At 39.2% G+C, this 27,246-nt stretch overlaps 1 protein-coding gene and 2 long non-coding RNA genes across 8 annotated transcripts in view; 2 read left to right on the forward strand and 1 right to left on the reverse strand.

Annotated features, from left to right (window-relative positions):
• The first annotated feature begins 4,422 nt into the window (after window positions 1-4,422).
• Window positions 4,423-8,849, forward strand: LOC310730203. The gene is made up of 2 exons (XR_014534758.1): window positions 4,423-5,630; window positions 5,893-8,849. It is a non-coding gene; the product is annotated as an uncharacterized lncRNA (long non-coding RNA).
• A 3,126-nt stretch (window positions 8,850-11,975) lies between these two features.
• The window catches only part of slc8a2b (solute carrier family 8 member 2b), a 56,868-nt gene continuing 41,597 nt past the window's right edge, over window positions 11,976-27,246 (reverse strand). For 2 of the 6 annotated variants that reach the window (XM_083549007.1, XM_083549008.1), the window contains 9 exons: window positions 25,956-26,297; window positions 24,991-25,443; window positions 24,543-24,919; window positions 18,981-19,084; window positions 18,450-18,467; window positions 15,835-15,959; window positions 14,877-14,976; window positions 14,527-14,799; window positions 11,976-12,944 (listed from right to left, as the gene is read on the reverse strand). In XM_083549007.1, the coding sequence (XP_083405133.1) occupies window positions 12,568-12,944; window positions 14,527-14,799; window positions 14,877-14,976; window positions 15,835-15,959; window positions 18,450-18,467; window positions 18,981-19,084; window positions 24,543-24,919; window positions 24,991-25,443; window positions 25,956-26,297 (2,169 nt within the window). In that variant the 3' untranslated portion in view covers window positions 11,976-12,567. Of the gene's footprint in view, window positions 12,945-14,526; window positions 14,800-14,876; window positions 14,977-15,834; window positions 15,960-18,449; window positions 18,468-18,968; window positions 19,085-24,542; window positions 24,920-24,990; window positions 25,444-25,955; window positions 26,298-27,246 lie in introns of all 6 variants that reach the window. The other 4 variants (XM_083549009.1, XM_083549010.1, XM_083549011.1 and 1 more) reach the window with 2 other exon arrangements.
• Window positions 19,543-26,209, forward strand: LOC310730206. The gene is made up of 3 exons (XR_014534761.1): window positions 19,543-21,103; window positions 21,495-21,544; window positions 21,925-26,209. It is a non-coding gene; the product is annotated as an uncharacterized lncRNA (long non-coding RNA).

The following is a 27,246-nucleotide window of genomic DNA, read 5'->3' on the forward strand; positions in this document are numbered from 1 at the left end:
CTTGACATGAAAATATTTTTCCTAACAGTCAAGACAAAAGCAATGCGAGATGACTAGTGCTCAGGGGCTCAGGAAGGAAGACTGGTAAGAAACTGAGATATGGGCAAAATGTTGGCCTTCTGATCAAAAGGTTGTAAGTTCAAATCCCACAACCACCAATCTGCAAGGCCCTTAACCTTGAGGGTAGATGACAAAAAAAAAATCTACTTTTAAATTCTAGATTTACAATTTCTTTTGATTCACTTTGAAATTATACACACACAAATACACACACTCACTGCCCTATGTAGACTTCTCTCTTTTGGCTCTAGTCTTTTTCTGTGCCACTCAATGCAACAGAGCACACTCATTAAAAACTAGGTACAGGTGCAGGACCCTTACCACTCACTTCCTTTAGCTCCACTCTCCATTTATAACCCAGCGCTCGACCACACCCCTAGCTTGCATACAATCTTGAGTACATTGGTCTTGAATGTACCATTGTAATAGACTATAAAGTGTATTGCATATATTGGACAATCAAGGTATGCATTTTTCTGAATGAAATGCTAAACAACATTCATGTAAAGTTTGTACTGGTGTAGGAATAGCAGAAGAAAACCGGGTCAGGTGTTTACTTAAACTTTAACCAAGAAATGCTGGCATTCTTTTATTCATTACAAATAAAATGAGAGAAAGAAAAGCCTGATCAAGCAGATTATATCATGTGACTACATGTGATCACATGATCAATGCATGACCAGCCCTGTATAGAGCTTTGTTAAATTGTGAGAATATACAATATAATATGTATTATAGAGTATTTTTCCTTCAGGTAGGAATATTTTCCTTGTTTATTTAGACATTCATAGGTTTTTATCTTTGTTAGTTTGCACGTCAAACCAAATGCATTGCATGACTGCGACCACCAGATGTCAGTAGTGCACCTTATGCTGAAAAGTATACATACTGGTTGACGAGGGAGGCATGTGATTGGTGTAAAAGGGAAAATAGGGAGGAGTCAGGAGTTTTGGAGGGAAAATAACAATAGCCATGGTTTTGCTAGTGTTTTTTTTGTTTGTTTTTATTTTTGTGTTTGCTGGGAAAAAAAAAAGCATGGCGGGTAAATCTTATAGCTTAAACAACCATTGCAATGTAGGTACAGATTTATAATTCTATCAATTATATAATTTAATTTTATAGCCGTCAGTGAAAAAAAAAAGTAAAAAATAAATCCAAAATTTAATAAAAAAAAAAACAATACATATATATATATATATATATATATATATATATATATATATATATATATATATATATATATATATTTTTTTTTTTTTTAATAAGGTCGAATATACAAAGTAATCCAAATTAATGTGTAAAATCAAGTTAACGTTGGAAAATGTTTCTATAAAAAAACAGTATATAAAACCAGTATTCTGGTACCTGGTTGTTTATTCACACTGTTTGTGTAATGTCTCGTTTGCATTGAATTTGTGACTTTAATAGTTGTCCCCACAACTGTAAATAAAGTTCCCAGGTTCCCAGGTCCCAAAAAACAATGTCCACCTTTGGCCAATGTAAAAGATTTGTTTTGTTTTTTTCCTTTACATTTGCATCTATTAAAAGTAGCATTGTATACAAAAAATACAAATGATCAAATGCCATTGTATTAGTGATGTTCTTGGGTTGCTTATGGGGTGTGTGGTCATCTTTTGAAGGGTTTATTCCACTTATGTGAATCTTGAAATGAATTAATGACCTGAATTGAGGTATTTCTGTAGTCTAGTAGCTTTAGCTCCAGACTAAAAGAATATTATATGCTATAAATCTATAAATGAATGAATTCACTGTTCTGGTTTTGTCCCGAAACAAGATGGAATGAAAGGTAAGATGCTTTTTTTTGGTATTTGGTTTCATTGAGAACTTTTTGAGCTTGAAGTAATATTTCAGAATATTTAAAAAAAAATCTTAATTTTTTTTCTTTTTAGATAAACGGGGGGATGATATTTGTTGATCAGAGAGAGAGAAAGAGAACATCTTTCTATGTATCTTGCAGTCCAATTGAATGCCATTTTTAAAACAACATTCGGTTAATATATGCAAATTAATTTCAAAGCAAGTGAAATAAAAAAAAACGATTACATATCTGGGGGAGTGGTGGCTCCAGCGGTTAAGGCGCTGGGTTGCCGATCGGAAGGTCTGGGCTTCAAGCCCCGGTATCGCCAAGCTGCCACTCTTGGGCCCTTGAGCAAGGCCCTTAACCCTCTATGCTCCGGGGGTCCCTTACGAGGGAAATATCAAGGTCCGTGACGTCGGAGTGACGTGGGGCTGCCTTCCCGTGGGCTCACCACCTGCAGGAGGGACCGTAAGGGACGGTGCTGTGAGGATTGGGCAGCAGTCGAAGGCGGGGGCCTGCTTAGACTGCTGCCCCCGCGACCCGAATTACGGATAAGTGGGAGAAAATTAATGAATGAATGAACGATTACATATCTACTTCTGTCATTTTTTTCACTTGCTTTTCTTCAGCTTTTTGCTCAATTAAAGACATTTTTTAATTGTAAATCTTTTTTTTTTATGGGGTCCCCTTCCAGTAGTTTTGAGAGTACAATTGAAAGAGTGGGTGGAGATTGATTGAGATTGATTTTTTTTATCAGTTTCTTAATAACTGTTCAAGTACATAATTCAATTCAATTGGGTGATTAATCTAAATATGCAAATTTGACTTCTTATGTTTACTGTTGTATGTCTTCACCGGACCTTTTCTACTCTATGTGGTTCTTTTCCAAACTGTTACCACAAATCTAGAGGCACTTAATACAATACAATTTTGCATTCATTGAACTTGGAAACCCAAAACCTGTTCTAGCATGGAAGTACCCCGGTGCACAAAGTAAGCTCCTTGAAGATCTGGTTTCCATGCTTTGGAGAGAAAGATCTTCAGTGGCCAGATATAGAGCTCTGATCTCCTCCCTACTGAACACCTTTGGGAGGAATGTAAACGCTGACTGCACCCCAGGCCTCCTCACCTTCATCAGTACCTGCCTTTCATAACACCCTTGTGGCTGATAAACACAAATATCCATAAGCACACTCCAAAGATCTAGTGAAACATCTTCCCAAAAGAGTGGAGGGAATTAGAAGAGCAAATTTGGACTAAATGTGGAATGCAATGCTCAGAAATCACATACCGTACCCATGACTAGGTGACCCAATACTTTTGGCAAGATAGTGTAGCTAAACAATTAGGATCATGAAGACGAAGAGCTATCAAAACAAGCCTGGGACAAAGTTTTGGAAAACTGTCAATCACTGTTTGTCATAGAGGACCACTTATGGGTCCATCCACCAAATTCGAATGGTCAGGTAGAAAAGGCATTATACAATTAAACAACCAAGGGTAACTCAGGCTACGTCTACGCTAATCCGGATACATTTGAAAACGGCGTCTAAAAATGTTCCATGTCCACACTACCATTTTCAATCATTTCCCAAAAGTAGCTCATCCACACTGAAACGTCTGAAAAAACACTTATACCTTAATTTCCAACTATTTCCAGACTATTAAGCGTACCCAAATATAAGCCGCACCCACTGAATTTGACAAATATTTTTATTTTGAACATAAATAAGCCGCACCTGTCTATAAGCCGCAGGTGTCTATACTGAAACTAATGAACTTTACACAGGTTTAATTAAAGACAGTGTCTGTTACACGGCTTGTATCTAAACAGTAGCCTACCAAGAAAGTCATTGTTCACTGTCTTCCTCCTTCCTTTCACAACAATTTCTCTCGAGAGTTTTTCTTTTGGCATCGTCGTGCGTTTAAAAATCACCATCGGTGAATCTTTTCTCCCGATGCCGTGCAGCTCAGAACACAGGTGAAGTTTTTTCATGCCCGGTTGTTTTCAGCATGACGAATGATTCGCATTTCCTGTAGACAGTCCGAGTGAGCGGCAGGTCAAACGTCAGAGGAACATCATCCATATTTATGATGTGGTGCGGCCCGATTCAGTGGGAGCGCATCTGATTTAATATAAAGAGTTTCATTGGTTCACCTGAACCCGTTTGGCAATTTCATTGGTCAAATGTTATGGGGTTCAGTTTTTTGGCTTGAAGTTTGTGAAACCGGGAAAAACCCAGGAAAAATCCATAAATTAGCCACGTCATTGTTTAAGCCGCGGGGTTCAAAGCGTGGGAAAAAAGTAGCGGCTTATAGTCTGGAAAATACGGTACCTTTTATGCCGACCTATGTAATTTCCCCCTGACGTTGTTTTTACTTTCCGGCTCTCTAAAACTTTCTAAAGCCTTCCTTTTTACAGTCCACGCCTCGACGTCGACAAACGACATTTTTCAAATTTCGAATCCACATTGGTGAAGGTTTTAAAAAAAAATAAAGAAACGCTGTCTCAGTATGGATGGAAGGCCACCACCATACTTCACTGTTTTTGTCCAGTGTTCTTTAAGCAATAAGTTCCTTTTCTGTCAAATGTAGCGTGGAATAAAAAACATACTACAAACATTTCGACACATTTTTGTTTATTCTTAAATAATAACCATATAAAAGCATTAAGAACTGCTTTTCAGATATTTTATTTCTTATTTCCTCAGAAATCCAAAAGAATGAAGTAAACATTAACACAGAAAAAACAGGTCATGCACATAAAGAGGACATGCTTTCTTTCTTTTTTTTATTTTTTATTTAGCACATCTGTGACATGCAGAACAGCACAGCGCAAACACGTTTTCGAAAAACATCGGACGACTTCGTGGACGCTACATTCGGACGCGGGACATTGAACCGACACGTGGAGGAAAACACGTCAAAAGGACAAAAAACGGATACGGTGTAACATATTCGGATCATATCTTTTTTCTACAATCAGATATATCGTAAATTGTTTTATTAGAACGGGAATGAATTGTTTTTGGGGATTTTTTTTTAAGATTATTTTGAAATATACTCATACAAATCTACAAATCCTGTAGAAATTACTGAGTGAAAAAGAGAGAGCGAGAAAAAAGATAGAGAGAGAAGATATTTATATAAACATGAATTATTTCGTTTTTTCGGGTCAATCTACGTTTTTGTTTCTTTTCAAGCAAATCGACAAGCATATTTGAACATCTCTGAAAATCAATCGAAAGCCATTACATTCCGTAACATCTCAAGATGCGTAAAAATCCAAAATGCCTTTTTTTTTTTTAAAGGGTTAGAAATCCGTATAAAGATGTCATCCAAACAACACTTCGGTAAACATGAAGACTAACCTGTTCGTTTGTTGAACTAGGCCAATAAACATATGAGTAATTATTGCATGTTTTTTTTTCTAATAATATTTGTACATTCCCTCAGAAAGAAAAAAAAGGCAGGGTTTTTTTTTTTTATATATATTGCACTTTGTTGTCTCGATCCAATTTGGTTCCTGGTGTGTAAAAAAAAAAAAATTGCCCCAAAATATACAACACTTTCAGAACATTACACAATTATAACGTTTAACATAATACAAATGAACAGAACGAAAATCAACCAATTGGTAATTGATTTGACGTTACACTACCAGACCTGATCGTTTTGAAAAATGGGCAGCTTCGGTATAACGAACATACGAACATAAAAAAAAAAAATTGGGACACCTGACTTTTTTTTTGTGCTTCTTCCTCATATTGTTACCACAAAGTTGGGGGCACACGAATATATGGAATGTTTATGGATGCGTCAGATTGAAATTTTCCCTTCGTTTCAACTAGGAGGACCAACCATGTTCTAGCCTAAACAAAGCCGGCTTCACCTCACCTCCACCAGGACCTGACTTTTCAAACATTCCCCCTTGTGGCTGAATGAAATCTTAGAAATCTCCAAAAAATCTACTGTGAAGAAGTGTTCTAATCTCAAAAAAGAGCTTCTAACAGCAAATATGGACTAAAGGTGGAATAGGGTGAGGGGGGAAAAGTACATCATTTTATAGTCAGGTGCCCACAAATTTTTCTCCCAGTGTCAACCTATCCGATCGAATTTAATTTTGTCTATAAAACCTCAGAAGACGAATAAGACAAGGACGAAAAGGATGCAATCGACTAGCAGCAGGTTTCTGCAACCGAAAATGCGAAAAGGGTCCAGACAACTATAATGCAAAAGACGACAAGCAAATAATTCTAGTGCTTCAATACATTGAGGTTAAATTCTTAATGGCTTCTTTCATTATAGAATTATTATTATAATACAGTGTGCTTAATACGTCGGGTACCGAATAACGGCATCGATAAAGCTACGATGCCTTTTATTAGCTAAAGAATGACTATGTGCCTAAGGAAAAAGGGCTTAGTTGGCTTTTTTAAGTTGATGTTTCTATGGCTACATCCACATTAATACAAACAGATTCGTCTAGTTTTATCAATAATTTTCAAAAATTTGTAGGTCCACACTGAAACTTCAGGTGTTTTTCTTTCTGTCTCTTTAAATTGAATTAAAACTAAAACAAAGTTTTAAAGTTGTTCCTGTGGGTAAACTGAGACTCTTTTTTTTTTTTAATTACTTGATTTTTCGCAAATCTTTCTGGCTTTTATATGGACGTAGCCAATATTTCCATTTATTTTGTCAAAGGGAACTTTGTTTTCATTCATCCAGTCAGCAAGGTGCAAAACAGAATAAAATTGCCTTTCTCCAGAGTCTCCAATGTGCAGATGAACATGTAACATATAACAAGACAGCTAACAAAAATTTACCTGTTAATTCTTAATTATTTCCATTTATTTTTTTTTTATTTCCCCTCTATTTTCTCTACAGCTGGTCATCTTTCCAAACCCACCCTTAAGCAAGGCCCTTAACCCCATAGCTGCTCAGTTGTAGAAATGAGATAAATGTAAGTTGCTCTGGATAAAGGTGTCTACCAAATGCCATAAATGTAAATATATGTAGAATTTGAATTAGCAAGTGTTGATTGAAAAGGTTCGATTTCAAAAATAGACTATCAAATAAATATACCTTAAGGTAACAAAGTTCTCTTTTTGTCCAAATTCAGGTCAATATTTGGAATACCTATATCTTCTATTCTAGATGTACATGGTATAACTGGTAGCTGGTGAAAGGTATGATAAGTGACAAAGGCTTCAGGCTTGAGAGATTTAGTGGGTGTCTATTATTGATGTTATCAGAATGAGAAGGAACGACTTTGCTTGTCTTAACTATACTCCCAAGGAAGGCCATCAATACTGGTTTGTTAGAAATTGCACAACGATAATGGATAGAGCTGTAAAGAGCATTCAAGGGGTGGCACATCAAGAGGATAGTCTTCCAATCCTTAAATACAAGGAACAAAACTTGAATTTTCAGGATAACAAGTGGGACAATGCAAATCACATAGCTGAAGTGGCCTATAGAGGGAAGCTTTTGGAGTCTTGGGGGCATTAAAGGATGTCAGAAAGACATACGTCCAGTAAAGGTGGGAGGTCTGAAAGAAGACAGTGATGTAATGAATGAGGAATTGCAGCATGGTAATAGGGCCCTTAGTCTATTCCAGAGGAAAGGGACTGTCAAGATGATGGAATGCTGAGATCAAGGTGAAAAGGCCGCAATTGGGAGGAATAAAGGATGAGATATGACAGTCGGCTAGAAGGTGGAGAATTTCCAATGGGTCATTGGCAACAGCTGTAGTGCAAGCAGGCATGGGGCGAATTTGTACAAAGAAGCCAAAGGAACCCGCAGAGTTAAAGTTATTACAGATTATATGGATAGTGCAAAAGCCATCTGCAGCTGTCATGTTCACTCTAGGTGGTTAACCCGAGGCGAGGAGGGGCCTTAAGTGGCAAATTTGGTCAACCCATGACATTACAGCACTAAATCCTAACTTTATTCAAGCAGGGGTCTCTAGAAGTTGTTCTCCCTGAAAATAAATCACAGAATTTGCTGTATAGCGAACAGCAAAATAGCGAAAATCATCTAAAGCACACTGCAAGAGTTACACTGCAATCTCTTGTACACTTTAAACAGATTTACTCCCCATGTCCCTCAATTCACCCAACTTCCTCGACAAAGCTTAAAGAAGATTAAGCACTAATGGATGAATATTGCTTTGAGTTTAAAGTAAAAAAGAAGCTACGTTTAACTTATTGCTATACTGATGCCCAAGGTGTTTTGCAAAAAATTGTATAATAGGCAGAAATCATTACTCATTTAATGATGCAAGTACTCCCAAATAATGTTGGGATGGAGGGGACACACTGATATTAAATACTGTAGATGCTGAATACATATACAAGCCACCATAGCATGCGCCATGATAATGTCAAGGTATAACAAAGGCTTTATATATGACTCTCTACCAATTGGGCCACTAGGTACAGTCTAATAGGTAAATAAATCTGGACCCTTCAGGTAAAGTACACTAAATAGATTGCTTTCAAGTCAAAGAATCTGTCCTAAGGTATGTTGAACTAAAGTAGCATTGTACACGTATACAACCACCCATGCATGTCTTTCAAGTTCTGCCGAATCGTACTCCTACATGCATCTTTATAGGTAAATACAACACAGCTAAAAGACTTGTCTTGCACAGAGAATAAAGAATTCTAAGAAGCTTAGCCTTGCACACCACTCATTACAAACAAGAATAGACAGAACAATCAATTTTTTATAACCTTGCTTTATATACAATTCTTGGTCCTGATACTGAGTGCTTTCATAAACGAACAACAGAAGATTGAGAAGCCAGACCAATCAATACCCCACTTATTACATTCTACATAAATGATTCATCATGCGTAATAATGCCATGAGTGAAAAAGAGTGCACAGACCTGGTTGAACGCTGCAAATTGTTAGTCCCGCTACAATCATTTCTAAAATATTTTGCAGCAGTTAGCTTTCCCACCTCACGACTTTAAAATGCAGATTTGCTGTGCTAAATTGCCCCCGTGAGCACACGAATAGGTGAGGACATGGCGCCCAGTGATGAATCCACTGCATCTGTGATGAAGTCGAAGCTTTTAATGAAGATGGATGAATGTTCACAGCTCTAGGGCTTTTGTATTACGTGTGTAAAACCCACCGGTAGGATATGAATGAGCGGCCGAATGTCTTCGCAAGTTTGTGCCCAATGGTCTTCAGAAATGTTTAAAGACAATATGGCAACCCATCTTGCATAGTGTTTGGACTTTCTATCAAGTTGAATTCAGCAGGCAAACGCAAACAAAGATGAGCTGTTCTCAGTGTTTAGCCAAATCTAGAAGAAATCTGGAGAAACAAGCCTTGAATTTATCTTTATTTACTCAGCCTTTGCATGGGGTAAGTGGTCAGTGTCTGCCCTTGACAATATATTTATATATATCTTACTATAGCAATGGCTCTTAGCGGCAGTGGAGTATTTTTAAACAATCTCGATTTGCCATTTGGCACCATGACCCTGGCAACCCTGCATTACTCCTGTACAAATTGGCGTCTACTAGTGTTGCTTGTAGTTCCAATTGTTGACCACTGGGTGCAATAATCAACCGCAAAATTGGGTAGTAGGATCAAGTAGCTGCATCCGTCAAGTATCACTTGAATAAGCACTTGTTTGTGGTGGTCTGGTGCATCCTTCTCTACACACAAGCCAAACCTGGTTTTCGGAATCGAACATCCAGCGTTTTAAACTAAACTGAAAAAGCTTACATTCCAGGAAGTTTACTTAGACTATTCAGATACAGCAATTTTTATAGACTCTCAAGTTTTTTTTTTTTTAGACGAGTTGACAAGGCTCTGCGTATTAAATGTACAGTAAGCGTATTCTCGTTTTAGAACGTCTATCGACACAAGCATTGATCATAGACATTTAGCATTTTTTCAGACTTTAAATCCAGCATAGGAGCTTAATACTGGCTGACCTAAAAATAAACCAAAATATTAGATCTCAATTTGCTTTTCAACACAGATAACAGACGGTTGCAGAGCTGCATAAGTCAGGTAATGCTTATAGGAGATAATATAATGCGGGTAAGCGTACCAGTAAGCGCTGAATATACAGCAAATCATACAAATCAGTCAAACGATAGCGATAGCTAGGTTGGATGCACTTGCCGATAACCGATTAATGAACGAATAAAAAATTAATACTAGATAAAAAAATAGATACATAGTAACAAGTAACACTTCAAATATATAAAAGCAGTTACATCCAAAACAAATAAAAAAAAAAACACTTTAAATAAACAGAATGTTATGTTAGTGAGTCACCTCTAGAGGCCACTCTTGTACTGTAAAACGCAACCTGGAAAAACTATTAGAATGGATTTTTGCAGATAGTTCCATCAATCGACTACCGGTGCCAATTAATCCTATGAATCGGTTGACCTCTACGTTTAAAAACATACAAAAAAAAGAACAAATAATCTGTGGTAAACAAGGATCACCTCAGATTTAAAACATTGTACTGATCCTTTTAACAGCATTGTTAGTAACAGCCTGGTAAGGGGCTGAAGTGGTTTCAGTTACGCTAATGTTTTGTTGATATTTAATTATGGAATGTTTTGAAAAAAAAAAAAAAAACACCAAAATACACCAAAATAATAGTGCAATCTGGTTGCAGATAAGCAGATCTATGTTCAGCCTGCTAAGAAACACCAGAAAACAGCCAAAAAGAAGTCTCTGAAGTACCTTTTTGAGGGGTATAACTCTGAATGATCTCCACAAGCACATTTAAAAATCTAGTAAAACATCATCCCAGAATAGTGAAGGTTATTAGAACAACAAATATTGAAAAATGTGGAACGGGGATGTTAAAAAAACACCACCACATTAATCTAATGGTTAGATGTCCTATCTGTTGTACATACTGTATTGTGTATTCTGGCCAATACTTAAAATTGTGCCAATGAGTATTAGGACGTCAGATGAAAGTTGCCATGTGTTTAAGAAGTTAAAGTGCAGCTGTGGATCAGTGCTGAATCCTGGGATACTGGCTGTAAATACTGTGAACTATAGTATGAATATTAAATATATAAATAAATAAATAAATAAATATAAAAAAAAAACGAATAAAAAAATGGCACTCAACCTCAGGATCGTCAGCATCTTCCTGTTTATCTTTAGGACACAACATTTATGGTTGCTATGATCAAATAATGGAGCCAAAAGTATAGCACAGTAGTGCTTGGTCAGGTTATCGTTTAAACTGCGGCAATGAATAGCGGAGAATTTAAAAAAAAAAAATTGAAATGCACATTTTTTAAAAAGTTGATAGCAAAATCGCGGATTGAAAGAAAATATAATCGAATCAATTGATATCAGATGGTCAGTTTCATATCCCCAAATAAGTACTGTTTGTCTTACGAGAAAATCGTAAAATAATATTGTGCGTTTCAGTTTCGGCAGGCGACCGTATATGGTTATATCTTATATTATGCCATACAATATGTTGCCGCACTGCCAGGATGTATAAGACATCCCAATTTAGGAGATTACTCATTACATTACTGTAAATTACTCAAATTAGAGTAAATTGTTTTGCTAATTTATGTACTGTAATTACAGTATACTAACCCATATTAATCACCATTCTTTAAGACTCCTGGATTGGCCATGTCTCGGCATCAGAACGCACCATAAGTCTATCATAAGTCAGGGACTACCTGCATGTCAAGGCTTTCTACATTTGGGCTGCACTAAATTACGCCAAGTAACAGAAAAAAAAATTCTCGAATTTGACAATTTTTTTGTTTAAATGTGGTGATCTAAAATGTTTCGACACAAAATTTCATCAAATCAAAAAAAGTCACACCATCAAAAGTCCATTACATCGGAATAGACACATCTACAAAGTCCGTGGGAGTAAAACAACTCTGAATATAAGTAACTTTCACCAAGTAGAAACTATTACTATTTGGTCTGCTAATCCCAATACTACGATGGCGTTTCAGTGCCACGTTAAAAAATGTACGATTACAAGAATGGAGTCGAAATTACGAGAATAAATTTGACATTTTTTGAGAATAAAGTCGTAGCAGTACGAGATGAACGTGGTATTTTTGATTTAATTTATATTCTCATACAGCTACGACTTTTCGTAAATTTTACTTTTCTCCTCAAAATCTTATCACTTTACTCTCGTAATCGTAGATTTTTTTTTGCATATTTCTTTTTACGTGGGACTAAAACTCGTATAATACACCCCTTCCTACACACAAAAAGTACCAGTTTAGCTTATACCAAATTCAATTTAAACCCTAAAATTACAATGATATTGCAATAAGTTTCTTGTGATATTATAGTATATATGAGACATAAATAGGAGAGAGCATACTTGTCTACCATTTTTGTTTTGTTCAAACCCCTTTTCTCACTTCCGCCTTTGTTCCCAAGGCCCCAAAGTTCAAAGTTTGTTCGTTCTCGCAAAGTTTTATATAATAATGTGGCCAGTTTCAAGCATTCTTCATGCATTATTTTTTTCTTCATCTCTCCTCAACTGTCCTTGTGTGCGACTCTGTTCTTTTTTTCCGTCAAAAGCTTTGTAAATTCACTCCCTGCACGACTTACTAATTTCAGCCACCTGAGCCGCCTCTGTAGTACGATGTGTAGTTTGAGTTTAATATCATCTCGTGCATGACCCAGAAAGATTTAGAAACCCTTGATGTGGCAGTAGGCCTCCAGGCTGGCGAAGAGAATGTAAAGAAGCCACAAGCCGAAGAACAGGAGGGTGGTGAGGATGCGTGAAACTTTAGGACCCCCTAGCTCGCCCCCGATGGACGGCCGTCTCCTGAAGAGCAGAACGGCCATGCAGATGAAGGCGAAAATGGTAAAGAGGGTGACTGAGAAGGCCAGCGAGCCGGGCTCCACTCTAAAACTTTTCCCTTTGATTGACCAGTAGACTGCAGCGACTGACCAGGCCACGCCGATGCCCAGAAATACGTTGACGGCGTTGCTGCCTGTGACGTTGCCGATGCACGCGTCTGCGTACTGGTCCTGCGTAGCGGCCACTTTACTAGCAAACGTGTCTGATCGAGAGAAAGATGGAGAAATGATAGTGAGGAAGGAAGGTGAGTGAGATGAGAATTAAGGAAGGAGTAAAAGAAGGAAGGAGTTACAGAGAGAAGAAGGGACCGATGGAGAGAATGAAGGAAAGAGAGAAGGAAGAAAGGAAGGAAGAACCAATGGATAAAAGGAAGGATGAAGAAAAGGATGAAAGGAGAGAACGAAGGGGAGCAGACAAAAAAGGACGGATGGAGAAAATAATGACGGCAGGAAGGAAGGAAGGAAGGAAGGAAGGAAGGAAGGAAGGAAGGAAGGATGGAAGGAAGGAAGGAAGAACCAATGGAGAGAAGGAAGGAAGGAAGGAAGGAGAAAAGGAAAGAAGGATGAAGAGAAAGAGAAAGATGAAGGGAGAGAACGAAGGGGAGCAGACAAAAAAGAACGGATGGAGAAAATATTGACGGCAGGAATGACAGAAGGAAGGTAAGAAGAAAGGAAGGAAGAACCAATGGAGAGAAGGAAGAAAGTATGGAGAAAAGGATGGAAGGAGAGAGGGAAGGAGAACAGAGAAGGAAGAAAGTATGGAGCAAAAGAAAGAAAGAAAGAAAGAAAGAAAGAAAGAAAGAAAGAAAGAAAGAAAGAAAGAAAGAAAGAACCAATGGAGAGAAGGAAGGAAGGAAGGAAGGAAGGAAGGAAGGAAGGAAGGAAGGAAGGATGAAGAGAAAGAAGCGAAGACAGAAGGAAGGAAAGAAGAAAGGAAGGAAGGACCGATGGAAAGGTAAAGGAAGGAAGGATGAAGAGATAAAAGGAATGACAGAAGGAAAGGAAGAGGAAAGGAAGGAAGAACCGATAGAGAGAAGGAAGGAAGGGTGGAGGGAGAGAAGGACAGAGAAAAGAGAAGATAGGAAGAATGGAGAGAATGAAGAAGAGAGAAGGAATGACAGAAGAAAGGCAAGATGGAAGGAAGGAAGGAAGGAAGGAAGGAAGGAAGGAAGGAAGGAAGGAAGGAAGGATGAAGAGAAAGAAGGAATGACAGAAGGAAGGAAAGAAGAAAGGAAGGAAGAACCAATAGAGAGATAGAAGGAAGGAGAAAAGAGAAGGTAGGAAGAATGGAGAGAATGAAGGAAAGAGAAGGAATGACAGAAGAATGACGAGAAGGAAGGAAGGAAGGAAGGAAGGAAGGAAGGAAGGAAGGAAGGAAGGAAGGAAGGAAGGAAGGAAGGAAAGAAGGAAGGAAAGAAGGAAGGAAAGAAGGAAGGAAAGAAGGAAGGGAGAAGAGAGAAATAAAAACAGTTTAGATACAACAAAAGAAAGCAGTAAAGTGTGGAGGCTTTGGGGAAACACTGATGGTAGACACAGGCTAAGGCAGGGATAGAAAGTAGCCAAAATAAGCTCAGTGCTAAAGATATTGGAATTTTGGTTGTTGGTTCAAATCTCAGCACTGCCAAACTGCCTCCTCTGGGCTGTTGATCAATGCCCTCACCCCTCAACCGCCCCAGTTGTACAGTATAAACCACCAAATCCCAGAAATGTTACTGTACACATCCATAGAGGCATCTAATGGGTTTCCCCTAAACCTCCTTACACAGGCAAGTCTTGACACCTCACCTGGAATGGAGGTCCCCAAAGCTACAAACACCACAGCCGTGACCGTGTCCTTGAGCCCCACGGTGCACCCGAAATGGGAGGCCAGGTCTCCGATGACAGCCGTCAGCATGCCGATGGCCGTGATGGACACCATGAAGCATGCCCAGCCATTCCAGTACTCAGTGGGAGGAACGCACGCAAACACCACCTTCCAGAACACTGTCAGGAAGTGCATGACGTAGTCGGAGCAACAAGGCGGATGCTCGCGGCCCTCCACCTCGTCTTCGCCGTCTCCTAAAGGACACGGAAAAGGATCAGATCGGATCGGACTCGTCTGCCTTTAAACCTTTAACGATATTCGCGTTACTGACCAGCTCTGACTGTCACCGCCTCCACAAATTGCTCCCTCCAGGAATGCGTGCCGATGACCAGCGCCAGGTTCGTTTTCTTTATCAGCTTATCTACTGTGCTCTACAAAACAGAAAAATATTGGAAAAAATGTTTATGCGCTCAACAATCATCCACTTTCTTTTGTGTACATTGTTTTATTTCTATCCAAGGCTTAAATTCCGTTTGCATTTACAGGTATATATATAAAAAATGTTTTTTAGATATTTAATATCAATTTTTTTTTTTTTTTCCTCTCTCTTAAAAAAAATGTACATTCTTTTTTTTTTTTTAGGAAAAAAAAAAGCCAAGTACTCTTTATAAAAATATAAAAATATATATATTAAAATGCTACATTTGTTTAAAAAAAAGTAGGAAATTGATGAATAAAAATCTATTAGAATAAATAAATGATACTTGTAAAAAAAAAAAGAAATGAGAAAATAGTTCAATAAAAATACATTTAATTGAATGTTATTCAAAAAGAATGACATTGTGTTCAAGAGAGGGGAAGGAAGGAAGGAAGGAAGGAAGAAAGGAAGGAAGGAAGGAAGGATGGAAGGAAGGAAGGAAGGAAGGAAGGAAGGAAGGAAGGAAGGAAGGAAGGAAGGAAGGAAGGAAGGAAGGAGAAAAAAAAAAGATGGAAAGAAGGAAGAATGAAAGGAAAGAATTTAGGAAGTAATTAATAGTATCATTAATGTCAAAATGAATTTATGAAAAAATAATAAAAAACAAATATAAATGTTAAATTAAAGTCAAATGAAAATCGATTAAAAATAAAGGAATAAAACAAATTTGTGGGAATAAAATAAGAAAAAGCTTAAAAAAAAAAATTTAAACAAATGAATTAAAGGAACAATAATGACACGTAACCATGGGCAAATTTTAATAAGCTCATGAGATGATTTCTATCACAGACCTTTTCGTGACCTGGAATTTTACCTTGAACTCATACGACTCTTCGATGACCACCTCCAGCCTGCTGTGCTCGCCCAAAACTGGCTTCCCCATCTCAGCTATCCTCTTGGCTTCCTCTTCCTCAGTACTCAGCTGCCCTTCCTGATCCTCTGGAGGGGCCGAGATGGAGATGCAAAAGACAACAAAAAGCAGGTCAGAGACGAAGCGAGAGAGAGAGAGAGAGAGAGAGAGAGAGAGAGAGAGAGAGAGAGAGAGAGAGAGAGAGAGAGAGGGGGAGAGAATTGGAGCAGAAAAAATAGAGAGGAATGACAGGAGGTCACAAAGAAGAGGACGAGAAAATAAGACAAGTAGAACAGGAAGGAAGGGGGAAGGAGAAGAAAATACAGACTATGGAGAATGAAAATATTGAAATGAGACATCTATGTTGTTTAAGCACCAGTCTTGACCGATGAGATATACACTGCAAAGTCAGTTTTGGAAGTTGATGTGCTGAAAGCAGGAAAAAATGGGCAAATATCAGGACTTGAGGTAGAATATTTACAGATTTTTTCTATAGAGGGAATTTTACCATGGACTCTAACAGTCACTTCTGCATCACTTCCTTGTCTTGGCATTATTATAAATAGTTAATGGACAGTTACCCGTTAAAAGTTTTGCCTTTTTGCGTAATCGTATTGGGTTTTGCTCTGACCAGTGGCTTCTGGACCCCAACTGTAACAGAAAGTGCTTGGCCCCCTTAATCGCTGCTTGCAGCTACATTCATGGAGCGTGAATTGATCAAGAAAACGAGAGATAGCACAAGCAAAACAGCGAGGGTAAGTAGAAAGATGGCGAGAAAGAATAAGCCAAAGAGACCCAAAAAAAAGGAATGCGAGCGAAAGAGTAGAGTGAGTGGAAAGAGAATGAGAAAGAAGGAGCGTAAAAAAGAGAGAGCCTGAAAAAGTGAGCAAAAGGAAGCATACTTTAACAAATGTCTACATTTAAAGAAACACATGATGTATGAATGAAAGAAGGGTGGAAGGAATGAGTAAAGGAATCTGTTTACATTTACATTAACATTTGCGGCATTTAGAAGACGCCCTTATCCAGAGCGACGTACAAAAGTGCTTTGAGTCTCTAGTAATGAATAAATCTACACTGGTACACAAGATTACAAACTTAATATGAATATAACTCTTGAATTCTACAAGGCAAACTTGGAAAGTGCTAATTTAAGTGTTTCAGGAAGAGGTCGGTCTTCAACCGTCGCATGATGATAGTCGGACATCTAGGGGAAGTTCATTCCACCATCTCGGTGCCAGAACAGAGAAGAGCCTTGAAGTATACTTACCTCTAATTCTGAGAGAAGGTGGTACCAGTCGAGCAGTGCTGGAGGATCTCAGACAGCGTGGTGCAATATACAGTATGTAGTGTGATGTCGCTCTAAGTTGTTTAAGCACCAGGGTTCTGGAGGAACGTTGTCCCATTTGTGCTGAGTCAGCTATATATTATTGCAATGACAATAAAAGCTTCTTGACTCAACTTGGATCGGGTCAATCGTGTCAACGTTTTGACATATTTCGGACAGGAAGTGAACATGCGCCAACGTTTTTAATGCGGCGATCACGATCTAGAGTCAAAAGGGCTTTACATCCAATAGAAAAGGAACAATAAATCATACATACTGTAGCAAACGATTGAAAAGAAAGCAGGTTTAAACAATGTTGTATGGTTTAGAGACAGTGGCATTGAGTAAAAGACAGGAGGTGGCGCTAGAAGTAGCAGAGCTCAAGATGATGAGGAATTCGTTGGGAGTGGGGACGATGGACAGGATTAGAAACGAGGGACAGCGCATGTAGGACGTTTTGGAGACAAGGTGAAGGAGGTGAGATTGAGATGGTTTGGACATGTGCAGAGGAGGGACATGGGGTATATCAGTAGGAAAATGCTAAGGATGGAGCCACCAGGAAGGAGTAAAAGAGGAAGGCCAAGGAGGAGGTTTATGGATGCAGTAAGGGAAGACATGCAGGTAATTGGTTTGACAGAGGCAGATGTAGAGGAGGGGGTATGGAGACGGATGATCTGCTGTGGCGCCCCCTAATAGGAAGAAGGTTTAAACACATTTTAAACAGTTTTTTAACTACCTCAATGGCACAGTCACCGTTTGCCTTTATTCTGGAGCGAGGAACCACTAGCAAGATCTGATTGGAGGATCTCGGATTCCTCTTGGAATTCTAAAGTTGTGCGAATGATCAAAATTGGCGATACGTGAGATCTCCTCCATGACGTGAATTGCGATTATCAAGGCGGGAGGAAAAAAAGCTTGTTTAATCATCTCCATCTTCACCATTGACACAAATGTTCTCGATTTCGCTATGTTGCTCAACTGCAAAAAAAAAAAAAATTCGGACCAAATGTTTAACGTGTTGATCAAGATTCAGGGATTGTACCATATAAACCCCTAGATTACGAAGGAAAGTTTTTTTTTCTTCCACAATTGAACTACAGGTAATTGTTTGCCATCCAGACCTTTTATAGAGTTCATACAATTCAAAAGAGGAGATCGTTCCTTAAAGGAGGGTTATCATTCGAATGCATTCAAAGTGCAAAACGTCAGCTTAATGCGTGAATGCACGTGGGTTTGAGTTTGGAAGCCTTACCTTGATTAAGCAGCAGAGCTGTAGGAGCAGGAGCGGCAAGAAAAAAGAGAAGAAGGGATAGGAAGGAGGGAAGAAGGAAAAGGAAAGAAAGATTTAGTAGTTCATAAGATTTATCGCTTTCTCTCATCTCTATCTATCATTCTTACTCTTGATTTCTTTCACACGTTCTTTTTCTCGCTTTTGTGCCCACTGTTTTTTCCCCCCTCACTTTATTACTCACTATCTCCCTCTCTATTGTGACTTCTTTTTCTTTCTCTCTTTTTCTCAGACCCTGTCTCTTATGGTCTAGCTTTCTCCTGTCTGTCTGTCTGTCTGTCTGTCTGTCTGTCTGTCTGTCTGTCTGTCTGTCTGTCTGTCTGTCTATCTATCTATCTATCTATCCATCCATCCATCCATCCATCCATCCATCCATCCATCCATCCATCCATCCATCCATCCATCCATCCATCCATCCATCCATCCATCCATCTATCTATCTATCTATGTCTCTTTCTTGCTCACTTGTGCTCTTAAACACACCCTGAAACCTACCAGAGATTCCTCTCTTCATCCACCTTGGTTCCTCAAGGACGATGTAGAAGTTCTCATGCTTCTCGTATTCTTCGTCGTCAATGATCCGGATCTGAATGGTTTGTCTAAAACACACACACACACACACACACACACACACACACACACACACACACACACACACACACACACACACACACTCCATTTATATTTTACTGTCTGGTGTTCACTACATAGACAAAAGTTTGTAAACACCGGAGCACAAGATTGGCTTTTTAACCCACTCTTTTCACATTCGGTCCCCATTTCCTGTTATAATCACCTCCACTCTTCTGGGAAGATATTCCACTAGATGTTAGGGTGTGTTTGTGGTTGAGACTTGAGCTCGTTCAAGCCACAAGAGTGTTAGTAAAGTCAGGTAGTGATGTAGGTGGGAAGTCTAGGGTTGAGGGTCAAAGCTCTACAGCAGGAGATCTTCCACTCCGACCCATATAAACCATATCTTCATGAAACTGGCTTTTGTCATGTCATAGTCATTATAAGTATATACTGTGTATTAAGGATGTGCATCTTCATAACTATTTTCAAAACAACTTGTATCCTATGGATCGCATTGCTAACTAGTATACCGATGCCAATCTGTGAATCTTACCATGATGTTTTTATTTTCCATTATTTAATCCAATTTATATAGATTATGGTTTACAATTTTATGGGTTTCAATCCTTTATTAAGAAGGAGCACAAATTAATTTTCTGACCTCCCAGTCCCTGAATGTGTTGTCCGTGCCAAGTCTGTTCATGTTCTTCCACTCATAATGGCTGCCAAACGAGAAAACTCTGGCCAGTATGCCACTGCGTAGGCCATTAACAATGACAGGGATATTAAGAGTTTTCAGCCAAGGCCACATTATTATATTATTAATGCGCCAACTCCCTAATCTCATAATGCCCATAAGCAGAGGTGGGAAGTAATGAAGTACTTCATTACTGTACAAAATGTAGATTTTTCCAGGATCTGTATTTTTTCGAACAACTTTTTACTTTCACTCATTACATTTTTAACAAAAACATCTGTACTTTATACTTTTCACATTTTCAAACCAGATGTGTTACTTTAGTCCTATTCTATTTGGTGATCATCAATTTTATTTTTTCCAGCCCATTGAACTGTTTCTTGTCTTTTTCAATCCACTGGTGTATCATTTCCTGTCTCTCACACACCACAGACGTAGACTAGTTTACGAAGCTCACAATGAGCAGGTAGAAGACAACAAGAAGTCTTGGGTTAACGTGGATGAGACAGAGGGAGTCAGTGGTTTAAACATGACTGAGAACAGACACATTCCTGATCACCTGATCATCATCTTTTCTCTGCTTGTGTTCTATATGGTGGATGTTCAGACTGAATACATTCTTTTGTATTAATATATCAATGTGATGTGAGGTTCAGTTACCAGCGTGACACTGAAAGAGGTAGTAGTAATGGCTACTTTTTACTTGAGTAGAAGTCAGTACAAGTTATACAGTTTTTACAAGCTTTTCCTCCTTCCTGGTGTAAAAAAACAAAAAACAAACCTTCAATAGTTGTGGTATTTGCTAGCTGTGTTGCTTTACGGAAATCCACGTGTGTGCGATCCATCTCACGATGCTTCCCACTCCGTGTCAACAGAGCATTGACTTGCAATTACTGACTAATAAATGCCCTAAATTTGTGCTCAAGGGCTGTGCTCCTAAGGGGAGCTTGGAAATTCGTATCTAGGAGGCATACATCTAAAATTGGCATCTATTAACGTCTTCTTAATAGTTTCCTACAAGATTACTACAAAAACAAAGGATAAAAACGAGGCTGGGGCTGATTTTCTGTCTAGCCCAGACATGAAAATCAAGCAACATGACTACTAACTTGATTTTTGGCATTTGGTAAATGCCCTTATCCAGAGCCACTTACAATTATATAATAACTATTATATAATTATTATAAATTACTCATTTATACTGAGCAGTTAGGGGTTAAGAGCCTTGCTCAAGGACACAGCAGTGGCAGCTTACTGGTGCATTCATTGGAAATCACAACTTCCTGATCAGAACCTATGCTAGGGTTAGCATACCCTAGCATACATCAAGCAGACATCAAATACAATCGTGAAGTCGTTACTGAAAAGGTCTGGCGAGCTAGCAATAGCTAAATTAATGCGTCATGAAATTTTCAAAATGCTACAGGACAGGGGTCCCGAACCACCGCGACTGTACCAGGCCGTGAATCATTGGGTACCGCTCAGAAAGAATTAAACCTTTGTAGCTTTTACAGATACTGTCCATAGGACTCTGTCCATAATATACCATCCGCACCCCACCTCCTGAAAAAAAAAACCCTGTGGCATTGCTCTAATATCTCTTTAGTGGGTGGATCGCATGTTATTTACAATAGTGTTGCTATGCTTCATCCAGGCCTGCCTCTGGCCAAGAGCTGGGCCAGAGAAAAATTGCTATGTGGGGGACAGTGTTTTCTTCGATTGGAGGACACTCTGTGCAGCTGAGGACGGTTTCTCATCAACGCCTTTGGTGGTTCCATGAAATTCCGGAGTAAGAACAGGAGCTTTGAGGATGGATTTGGACTGTAGTTAATGTCAACAGTCTGCTACACTGACTCAGGACTACAGTTTGCTTATGATCACCATCATTGTACTCCGCAACATCGTTTATCTGTAATAAATTAACATTCAGTGAAACCCAGATGAGGATGGGTTCCCTCTTGAGTCTGGTACCTCTCAAGGTTTCTTCCTTATGCCGTCTCGGGGAGTTTTTCCTTGCCACAGTTGCCACCGGCTTGCAGGGACAAACTTACTCATAAAGAACATATTCATTTTTATCACCACATTATCTGTGTAAAGCTGCTTTAAGACAATTGTTAAAAGTGCAATACAAATAAAAATTAATTGAATTAAATTAAATGTTTATACCAGAAGTAAATAGAATTCATGGCAATTCCTGTAAGTTGTGATTTTACCAAATTGAATGAAGCTGGGGCTCATTCCTTCTTAAAGCGTGTAGAATATGAATGTCTATTGTGTGACATGACATTTTTTTATTTGTATTTCCAATTTCCCTTTGCAATTCCAACAATGGACATTGTCTCTAAACAGCGTTACATAGATAAATAGGTTATAAAGTCGTCTAAATCAATATAGAGGTCAACCGATTCATCGGTTTTGCCGCTTAATCAGCATCGATAGTTGATTGCTGGAACTGTCGGCTGTCTGCAAAAATCCATACCGATAGTTTTTCTGAGTTGTGTCTGTGCTGGAGAAGGTCCGCTGCCGGTATACAGTACTAGAGCTCTAGAGGTGAATCACCGACGTCACAGGTTTTCATTCGCGAGACTGATCAGTATGTTTGTTTGTTTTGTTTTTATCCGGTATCCATTTTAAAAAGTACGGGTTGAAGGGTATCAATGAAATCTGCTATCAATAAAAGAATGCATAAGTTTAGTGCCTATAAGTTTGTTCCCTAATGAGCAAGACTGTGACGAGGAAAAACTCCCTGAGATGGCATGATGAAGAAACCTTAAGAGGAACCCGTCTTAAAAAGTAAAAACACACCCCGTTCAGTTCATAACAGGTCCAGCTTTGATCAGGTGTGCTGTTCAGTGATTGGCTCTCAAATGCAAATGCACATGAACACACCGTCAAAATCCACAATTTCCCAATATATAACGAAGAAATCCTAAATCATCTATTCCGTGTCTGTAGCGCTGTTTGTCTCCAGCTGCTTGATGGAAGGAAATCACGAGCCCCTGATCTACGTCTCCTGCAGGGATCCTCTTGCAATCTCCCGAAACATGCCTCCTGATTGATCGCGATGCTCTATTCCTGCTTCTTCGCCTGGAGCTCCTGCACCTGCGACTCATTTCCTGTGCTTGTGTCTCATTTCACTGAACGTAACCCTGAAAAGACTCTAAATGAAACACCTTGCAGACTTGAATTGAACTGGATGTTTGTGGGATTGGAGATTGGTAGGGGGAGGTCTTGTTTTTCCCTTGGGGGGGCGAGATAAAGCAATAAACTTAGGGCCATGAGCTCAGCACCTGACATGAAATAATTTCCAAGATTTCACAGCGCAAAATTGTTTCCTGGGGGGGGGGCTGTGTAGGTTCTAAAGGGCATGTAAAATAAAAAGATTATTTAAATGGAATAACCAATTACACCAATCATGCTGTACAAAAATTACGAAGAGAATCGAGTTCTTATGGAATTTTCCTTATGAACAATGGACATTTTAACTGTTCAAATGTACAAGAGACTCAAAAGGGGTGGTCTTCACTGAAACTTGCTGAAATTTCATGTGGAAGAAACCTTGACAGAACAAAACCCCATCCGTATCTGAGTGACACCGAATGTATGTTTATTATAGTTCCAAAATGATGGACACATGAGTGAAAAATCCATCTTCATGGTTTTCAAGGTCCTCAAGTTTAACATTCCACCTTTAGGAACCATCTTCAGCTGCAGCAAGTCATGTCTCCATTCAGGCGCAGCTCTAAATGATGAACTTTTTGACGATTCTGGCAGACGGATATAAACTTGTGACCTCAGCTGTATAATCGTACTCCCCGCTGTCAGTCAGAAGAGTCTGGTTCCTCTCGAGGGACTGTTTCCTCACCACTCTCGCCTCTGGCTTGCTCATCTGAATCTACAGCTAGGCTCGTACCAGAGCTCGAGTAGAATTTTTTTTTAATGCGTTTGTGTTTTTGTCCCCAATTGGATTATGAACTTAATGTCAATCCTGAATAGTAAAACACACATAAACTTGTACACACTCCATCACTTAATAGCAAATCCCACAATACCACAGATACACACCTGCTCTATCTAATAGTGTTAGTATGTGACACATTAGCAAAGCAAAACCGCTACGACAAAAAAAACAAACGCAACTATACATCAGTGAAGAAAAACCACGAAAAAGTAGAACACAACATCTGCACTGCAAAAACACCACAAACACAATGCAACACTACATTAAAACTAAAAACAGAAACATCACCACAGGAAACAAAAACTAGAAGAGGCAAATGAGAAAACACATTAGTAAAACACTCTGTAAACACAGCAAAACTGATACCACAACTTCACAAACAGAAACAACAGCCAACAAGCAAACAAAACTGACGACACATCTGCACATCCAGGAACCCAAGAATACACAAAAAAAAATATTACAACTGACAACACAACTACACACCTAGAAACACAAGAATCTGGAAACACAATATCGAAACTGGCAATTGCACAAACAAAAACACAAGAACCCACAAATTAATCTGCAAAGTTTTAAAGATACCAGGAATCAACAATTGAATAGAAAAATTTGCTTTGAACTGCTGTTTTGTTTCTTGGCGTCCCTTTTTTTTATCTTCTGTTGTGTGTATATATATATATATATATATATATATATATATATATATATATATATATATATACCACTAAAGGTATATTACTTATGTGCCCTTTAATCAAGGAATCTAGAAATGCTTAATAATGGGTTAGGGTTAGAAACTTCTAATCAGCACACACAAACTCACGTGGTCTGGTCGTTGGTGAACTCCAGCTCCCCACATGCATCTTCATAGTCGATGCCTCCTCCCTGGGCTTTCCCTGGCTCGGTGTGATAGGGTAGGATCACAGTTCCACGGGCGCCGGAGTTCCTCACCACCGTCACCTCCATGGTTCCCACACTCTCGCTCACCCGCATAACGGAATCGCTGAACGTAAAGATGCCCGCGTGGTCGTCATCCAGAATGGTCACCATGGTGACCAGCGGTTCCACCAACCGGCCCTTGGGCACCTCGCCGGCCTCGTCGCTTTCAAACATGCCTTCTGCGTCACCGACTCGCAGGTTAAGCAGACGCACAAAGAAGTGCTCGTCCTCCTCGAAGATATCGTCGTCAATAATTCCGACCTGAAAGAACAGACATTGGTCAGACCGGTGAAAAGACTTGACTCAAATCGACTTCAGATTTTCAATCTCACCTTGATCTCTTTCCTGGTCTCTCCTGGCTTAAAGACCAGCGTGCCCTCGACAAACTTGTAATCCGATCCGGCGTTGGCCGTGCCGTCCTCCGTGCAGTAGTCCACATAAAAGGTGTTCTCGCCGGTTCCCCCCTGGCACACCACCGTTAAGTTCACTGTTCCGCAGTTCTCCATGCACTGGCTGTGGCTGCTCTCGAATGAGATGCGGCTGCACGTGGCGTGGTCGTCCGGCTCGGATGTGTCGGCGTCTTTAACGGCCGTCCGACGAGCGTGGTCTGCCGCGTGTTTTTTCAGCACATTGCCTGCTCCTATCATCATGCGCGTGGCCTGGACGCGGTAGAAGGCGCGGCTCTTTTGCTGATGCAGAAGGGCATAATAGTTGGCCAGCTCCATTAGCTGGTCCAGATCTTTTTTGGGATACTTCTGCTTCAGGTCCTTCAGGATACGAATAACCTAAAGAAAATGGGGAACATCAGCAACCAAATCAAGTCCTGAGGTCCTTTTAAAGTGCCTAGATTTTGAGAACACAGAGGCTAATACACTAATTCAGATAAATGTAAAAAAGTCTTTTTGGTCAAAACAATGCCTAACATTAATCAGTTACGGGTTCGTAATGGTTCAATCCGTGTTTTGCCAAGATGCCAGACTTGGGCCCTTGATCAGGGCCCTTTTCCCTTTGTGCTCTGGGTGTTTCTTTCATGGCTGGCCCTAGCCTCCCAACATCACCAATATATGCAACGAAAGAATTTCACTGTATTGTATACATGACGAGTAAAAAGCCTATTTCTTTTCTTTCATTTGTTTAGCAAGAACACTAGTTATGAGTATAAAATATAATTAGCATTTGGGCCCTCAAGCCCAAATAAGAAGAAAGGGGATGTAGGATCATGTCCCCCTTCTTTATTTTCACATTTTAACAAGATATAAAAGGTTACTTTAGGTTAAGTATGCACTTAAAAAAACACCTCTTTGCGGCTCTCATCCAGCTCTCTTGTGCTTTCCATGGTAATGGTGGCGCTGTTGGATTTCAGCAGCGTTGCCATGGTGCCAGCACTGTTATTAGGCCCATCCTGGCAGTGTTCCAGTGTAATAATTCCGGCTGACGCACTTGGTGGAAACTTCCCACGCACGATCATATCCCCTCCTTTAGGGGACATTTCCCCTTCCGTCTCCACGACAACCCCGGTCCTTTTGTCAGCACGGTAGCGCTTCGACATGTATTTGTAGAAGAGGAGACGGCGATCGGCGATCCAGGCCAAAATCACACACACTGGGAACAGGGACAGAGTGACCAGGGCCTCCCAAACCTAACACATTTCAAACACACAAACACACACTTGTCTTAGTATCCTTGTGAGGACTTTCTATTCATATAGTGTAATTATTAATGTAGCTATTAATGACAATTTATCCTCAGTATTCTAATTCTGATTATAAACATCCTAGTTATATACATTCCTGTGCTTTAATGTACATTCTTCTTCTATACATCTTGACATTCTGATTATGGATTCATCTTCATTTATTTTGATTCCAAATTGTTTACATTATTGTAAACATTACTATATATTATAGATGAATATTACATTCTTACATCCTACTTCTAGGTAGTCTCTTTCTATATATTTAATCTCTACACATTCTAATTCTTTACATTCAGATTATACAGTACACTACACTGGATAAATATTGTAGTGATGAATATGTTTCAGGTGGTTCGTTTATCCTTAATAATCCAAATTCACTGTGAGAAGATTTTAGATTTTTTTTCCTGTGGTCAAACCAAGAACCAATAGGAGCACCGTATCTGATAATGCATTGAGAGCGACAACTTCAAACCACCTCAGAGAAAATGTCAGAAACGATTCAGGTGGACACTAAAGCAAGAAGAGAAACTTATCGAGTTATAGAAGAAGAAGCAATTTGTTTTTGACCTTTTTATTGTCAAGACATGTCACGAACCAAATTAACGCTACATTTTTTTTTGCTGCTGGCTACCATTAGCGAGAGAACGCGGGTCTGAACATGTCACGGTTTGATGATATAAAATCTTTTTCTTGTGTTCATCAGTTTTTGACTTTCGTACAGCCGGACATTATGACAACTGAGGTCCTACAGTGTGACATGAGGATCATGTTGTCCAACAATTGCAAATGACTATAACAACTGTTCATTGCGTTATTAAAATCTGGAACAATAGTGATGAACCGTCATCTTCAAGAAAGAAATGACCGTGATCATTAAACGCTTGGTGAA

This window comes from Silurus aristotelis, assembly GCF_946808225.1.
Source record: "Silurus aristotelis genome assembly, chromosome: 8".
NCBI classification, from domain to species: domain Eukaryota; kingdom Metazoa; phylum Chordata; class Actinopteri; order Siluriformes; family Siluridae; genus Silurus; species Silurus aristotelis.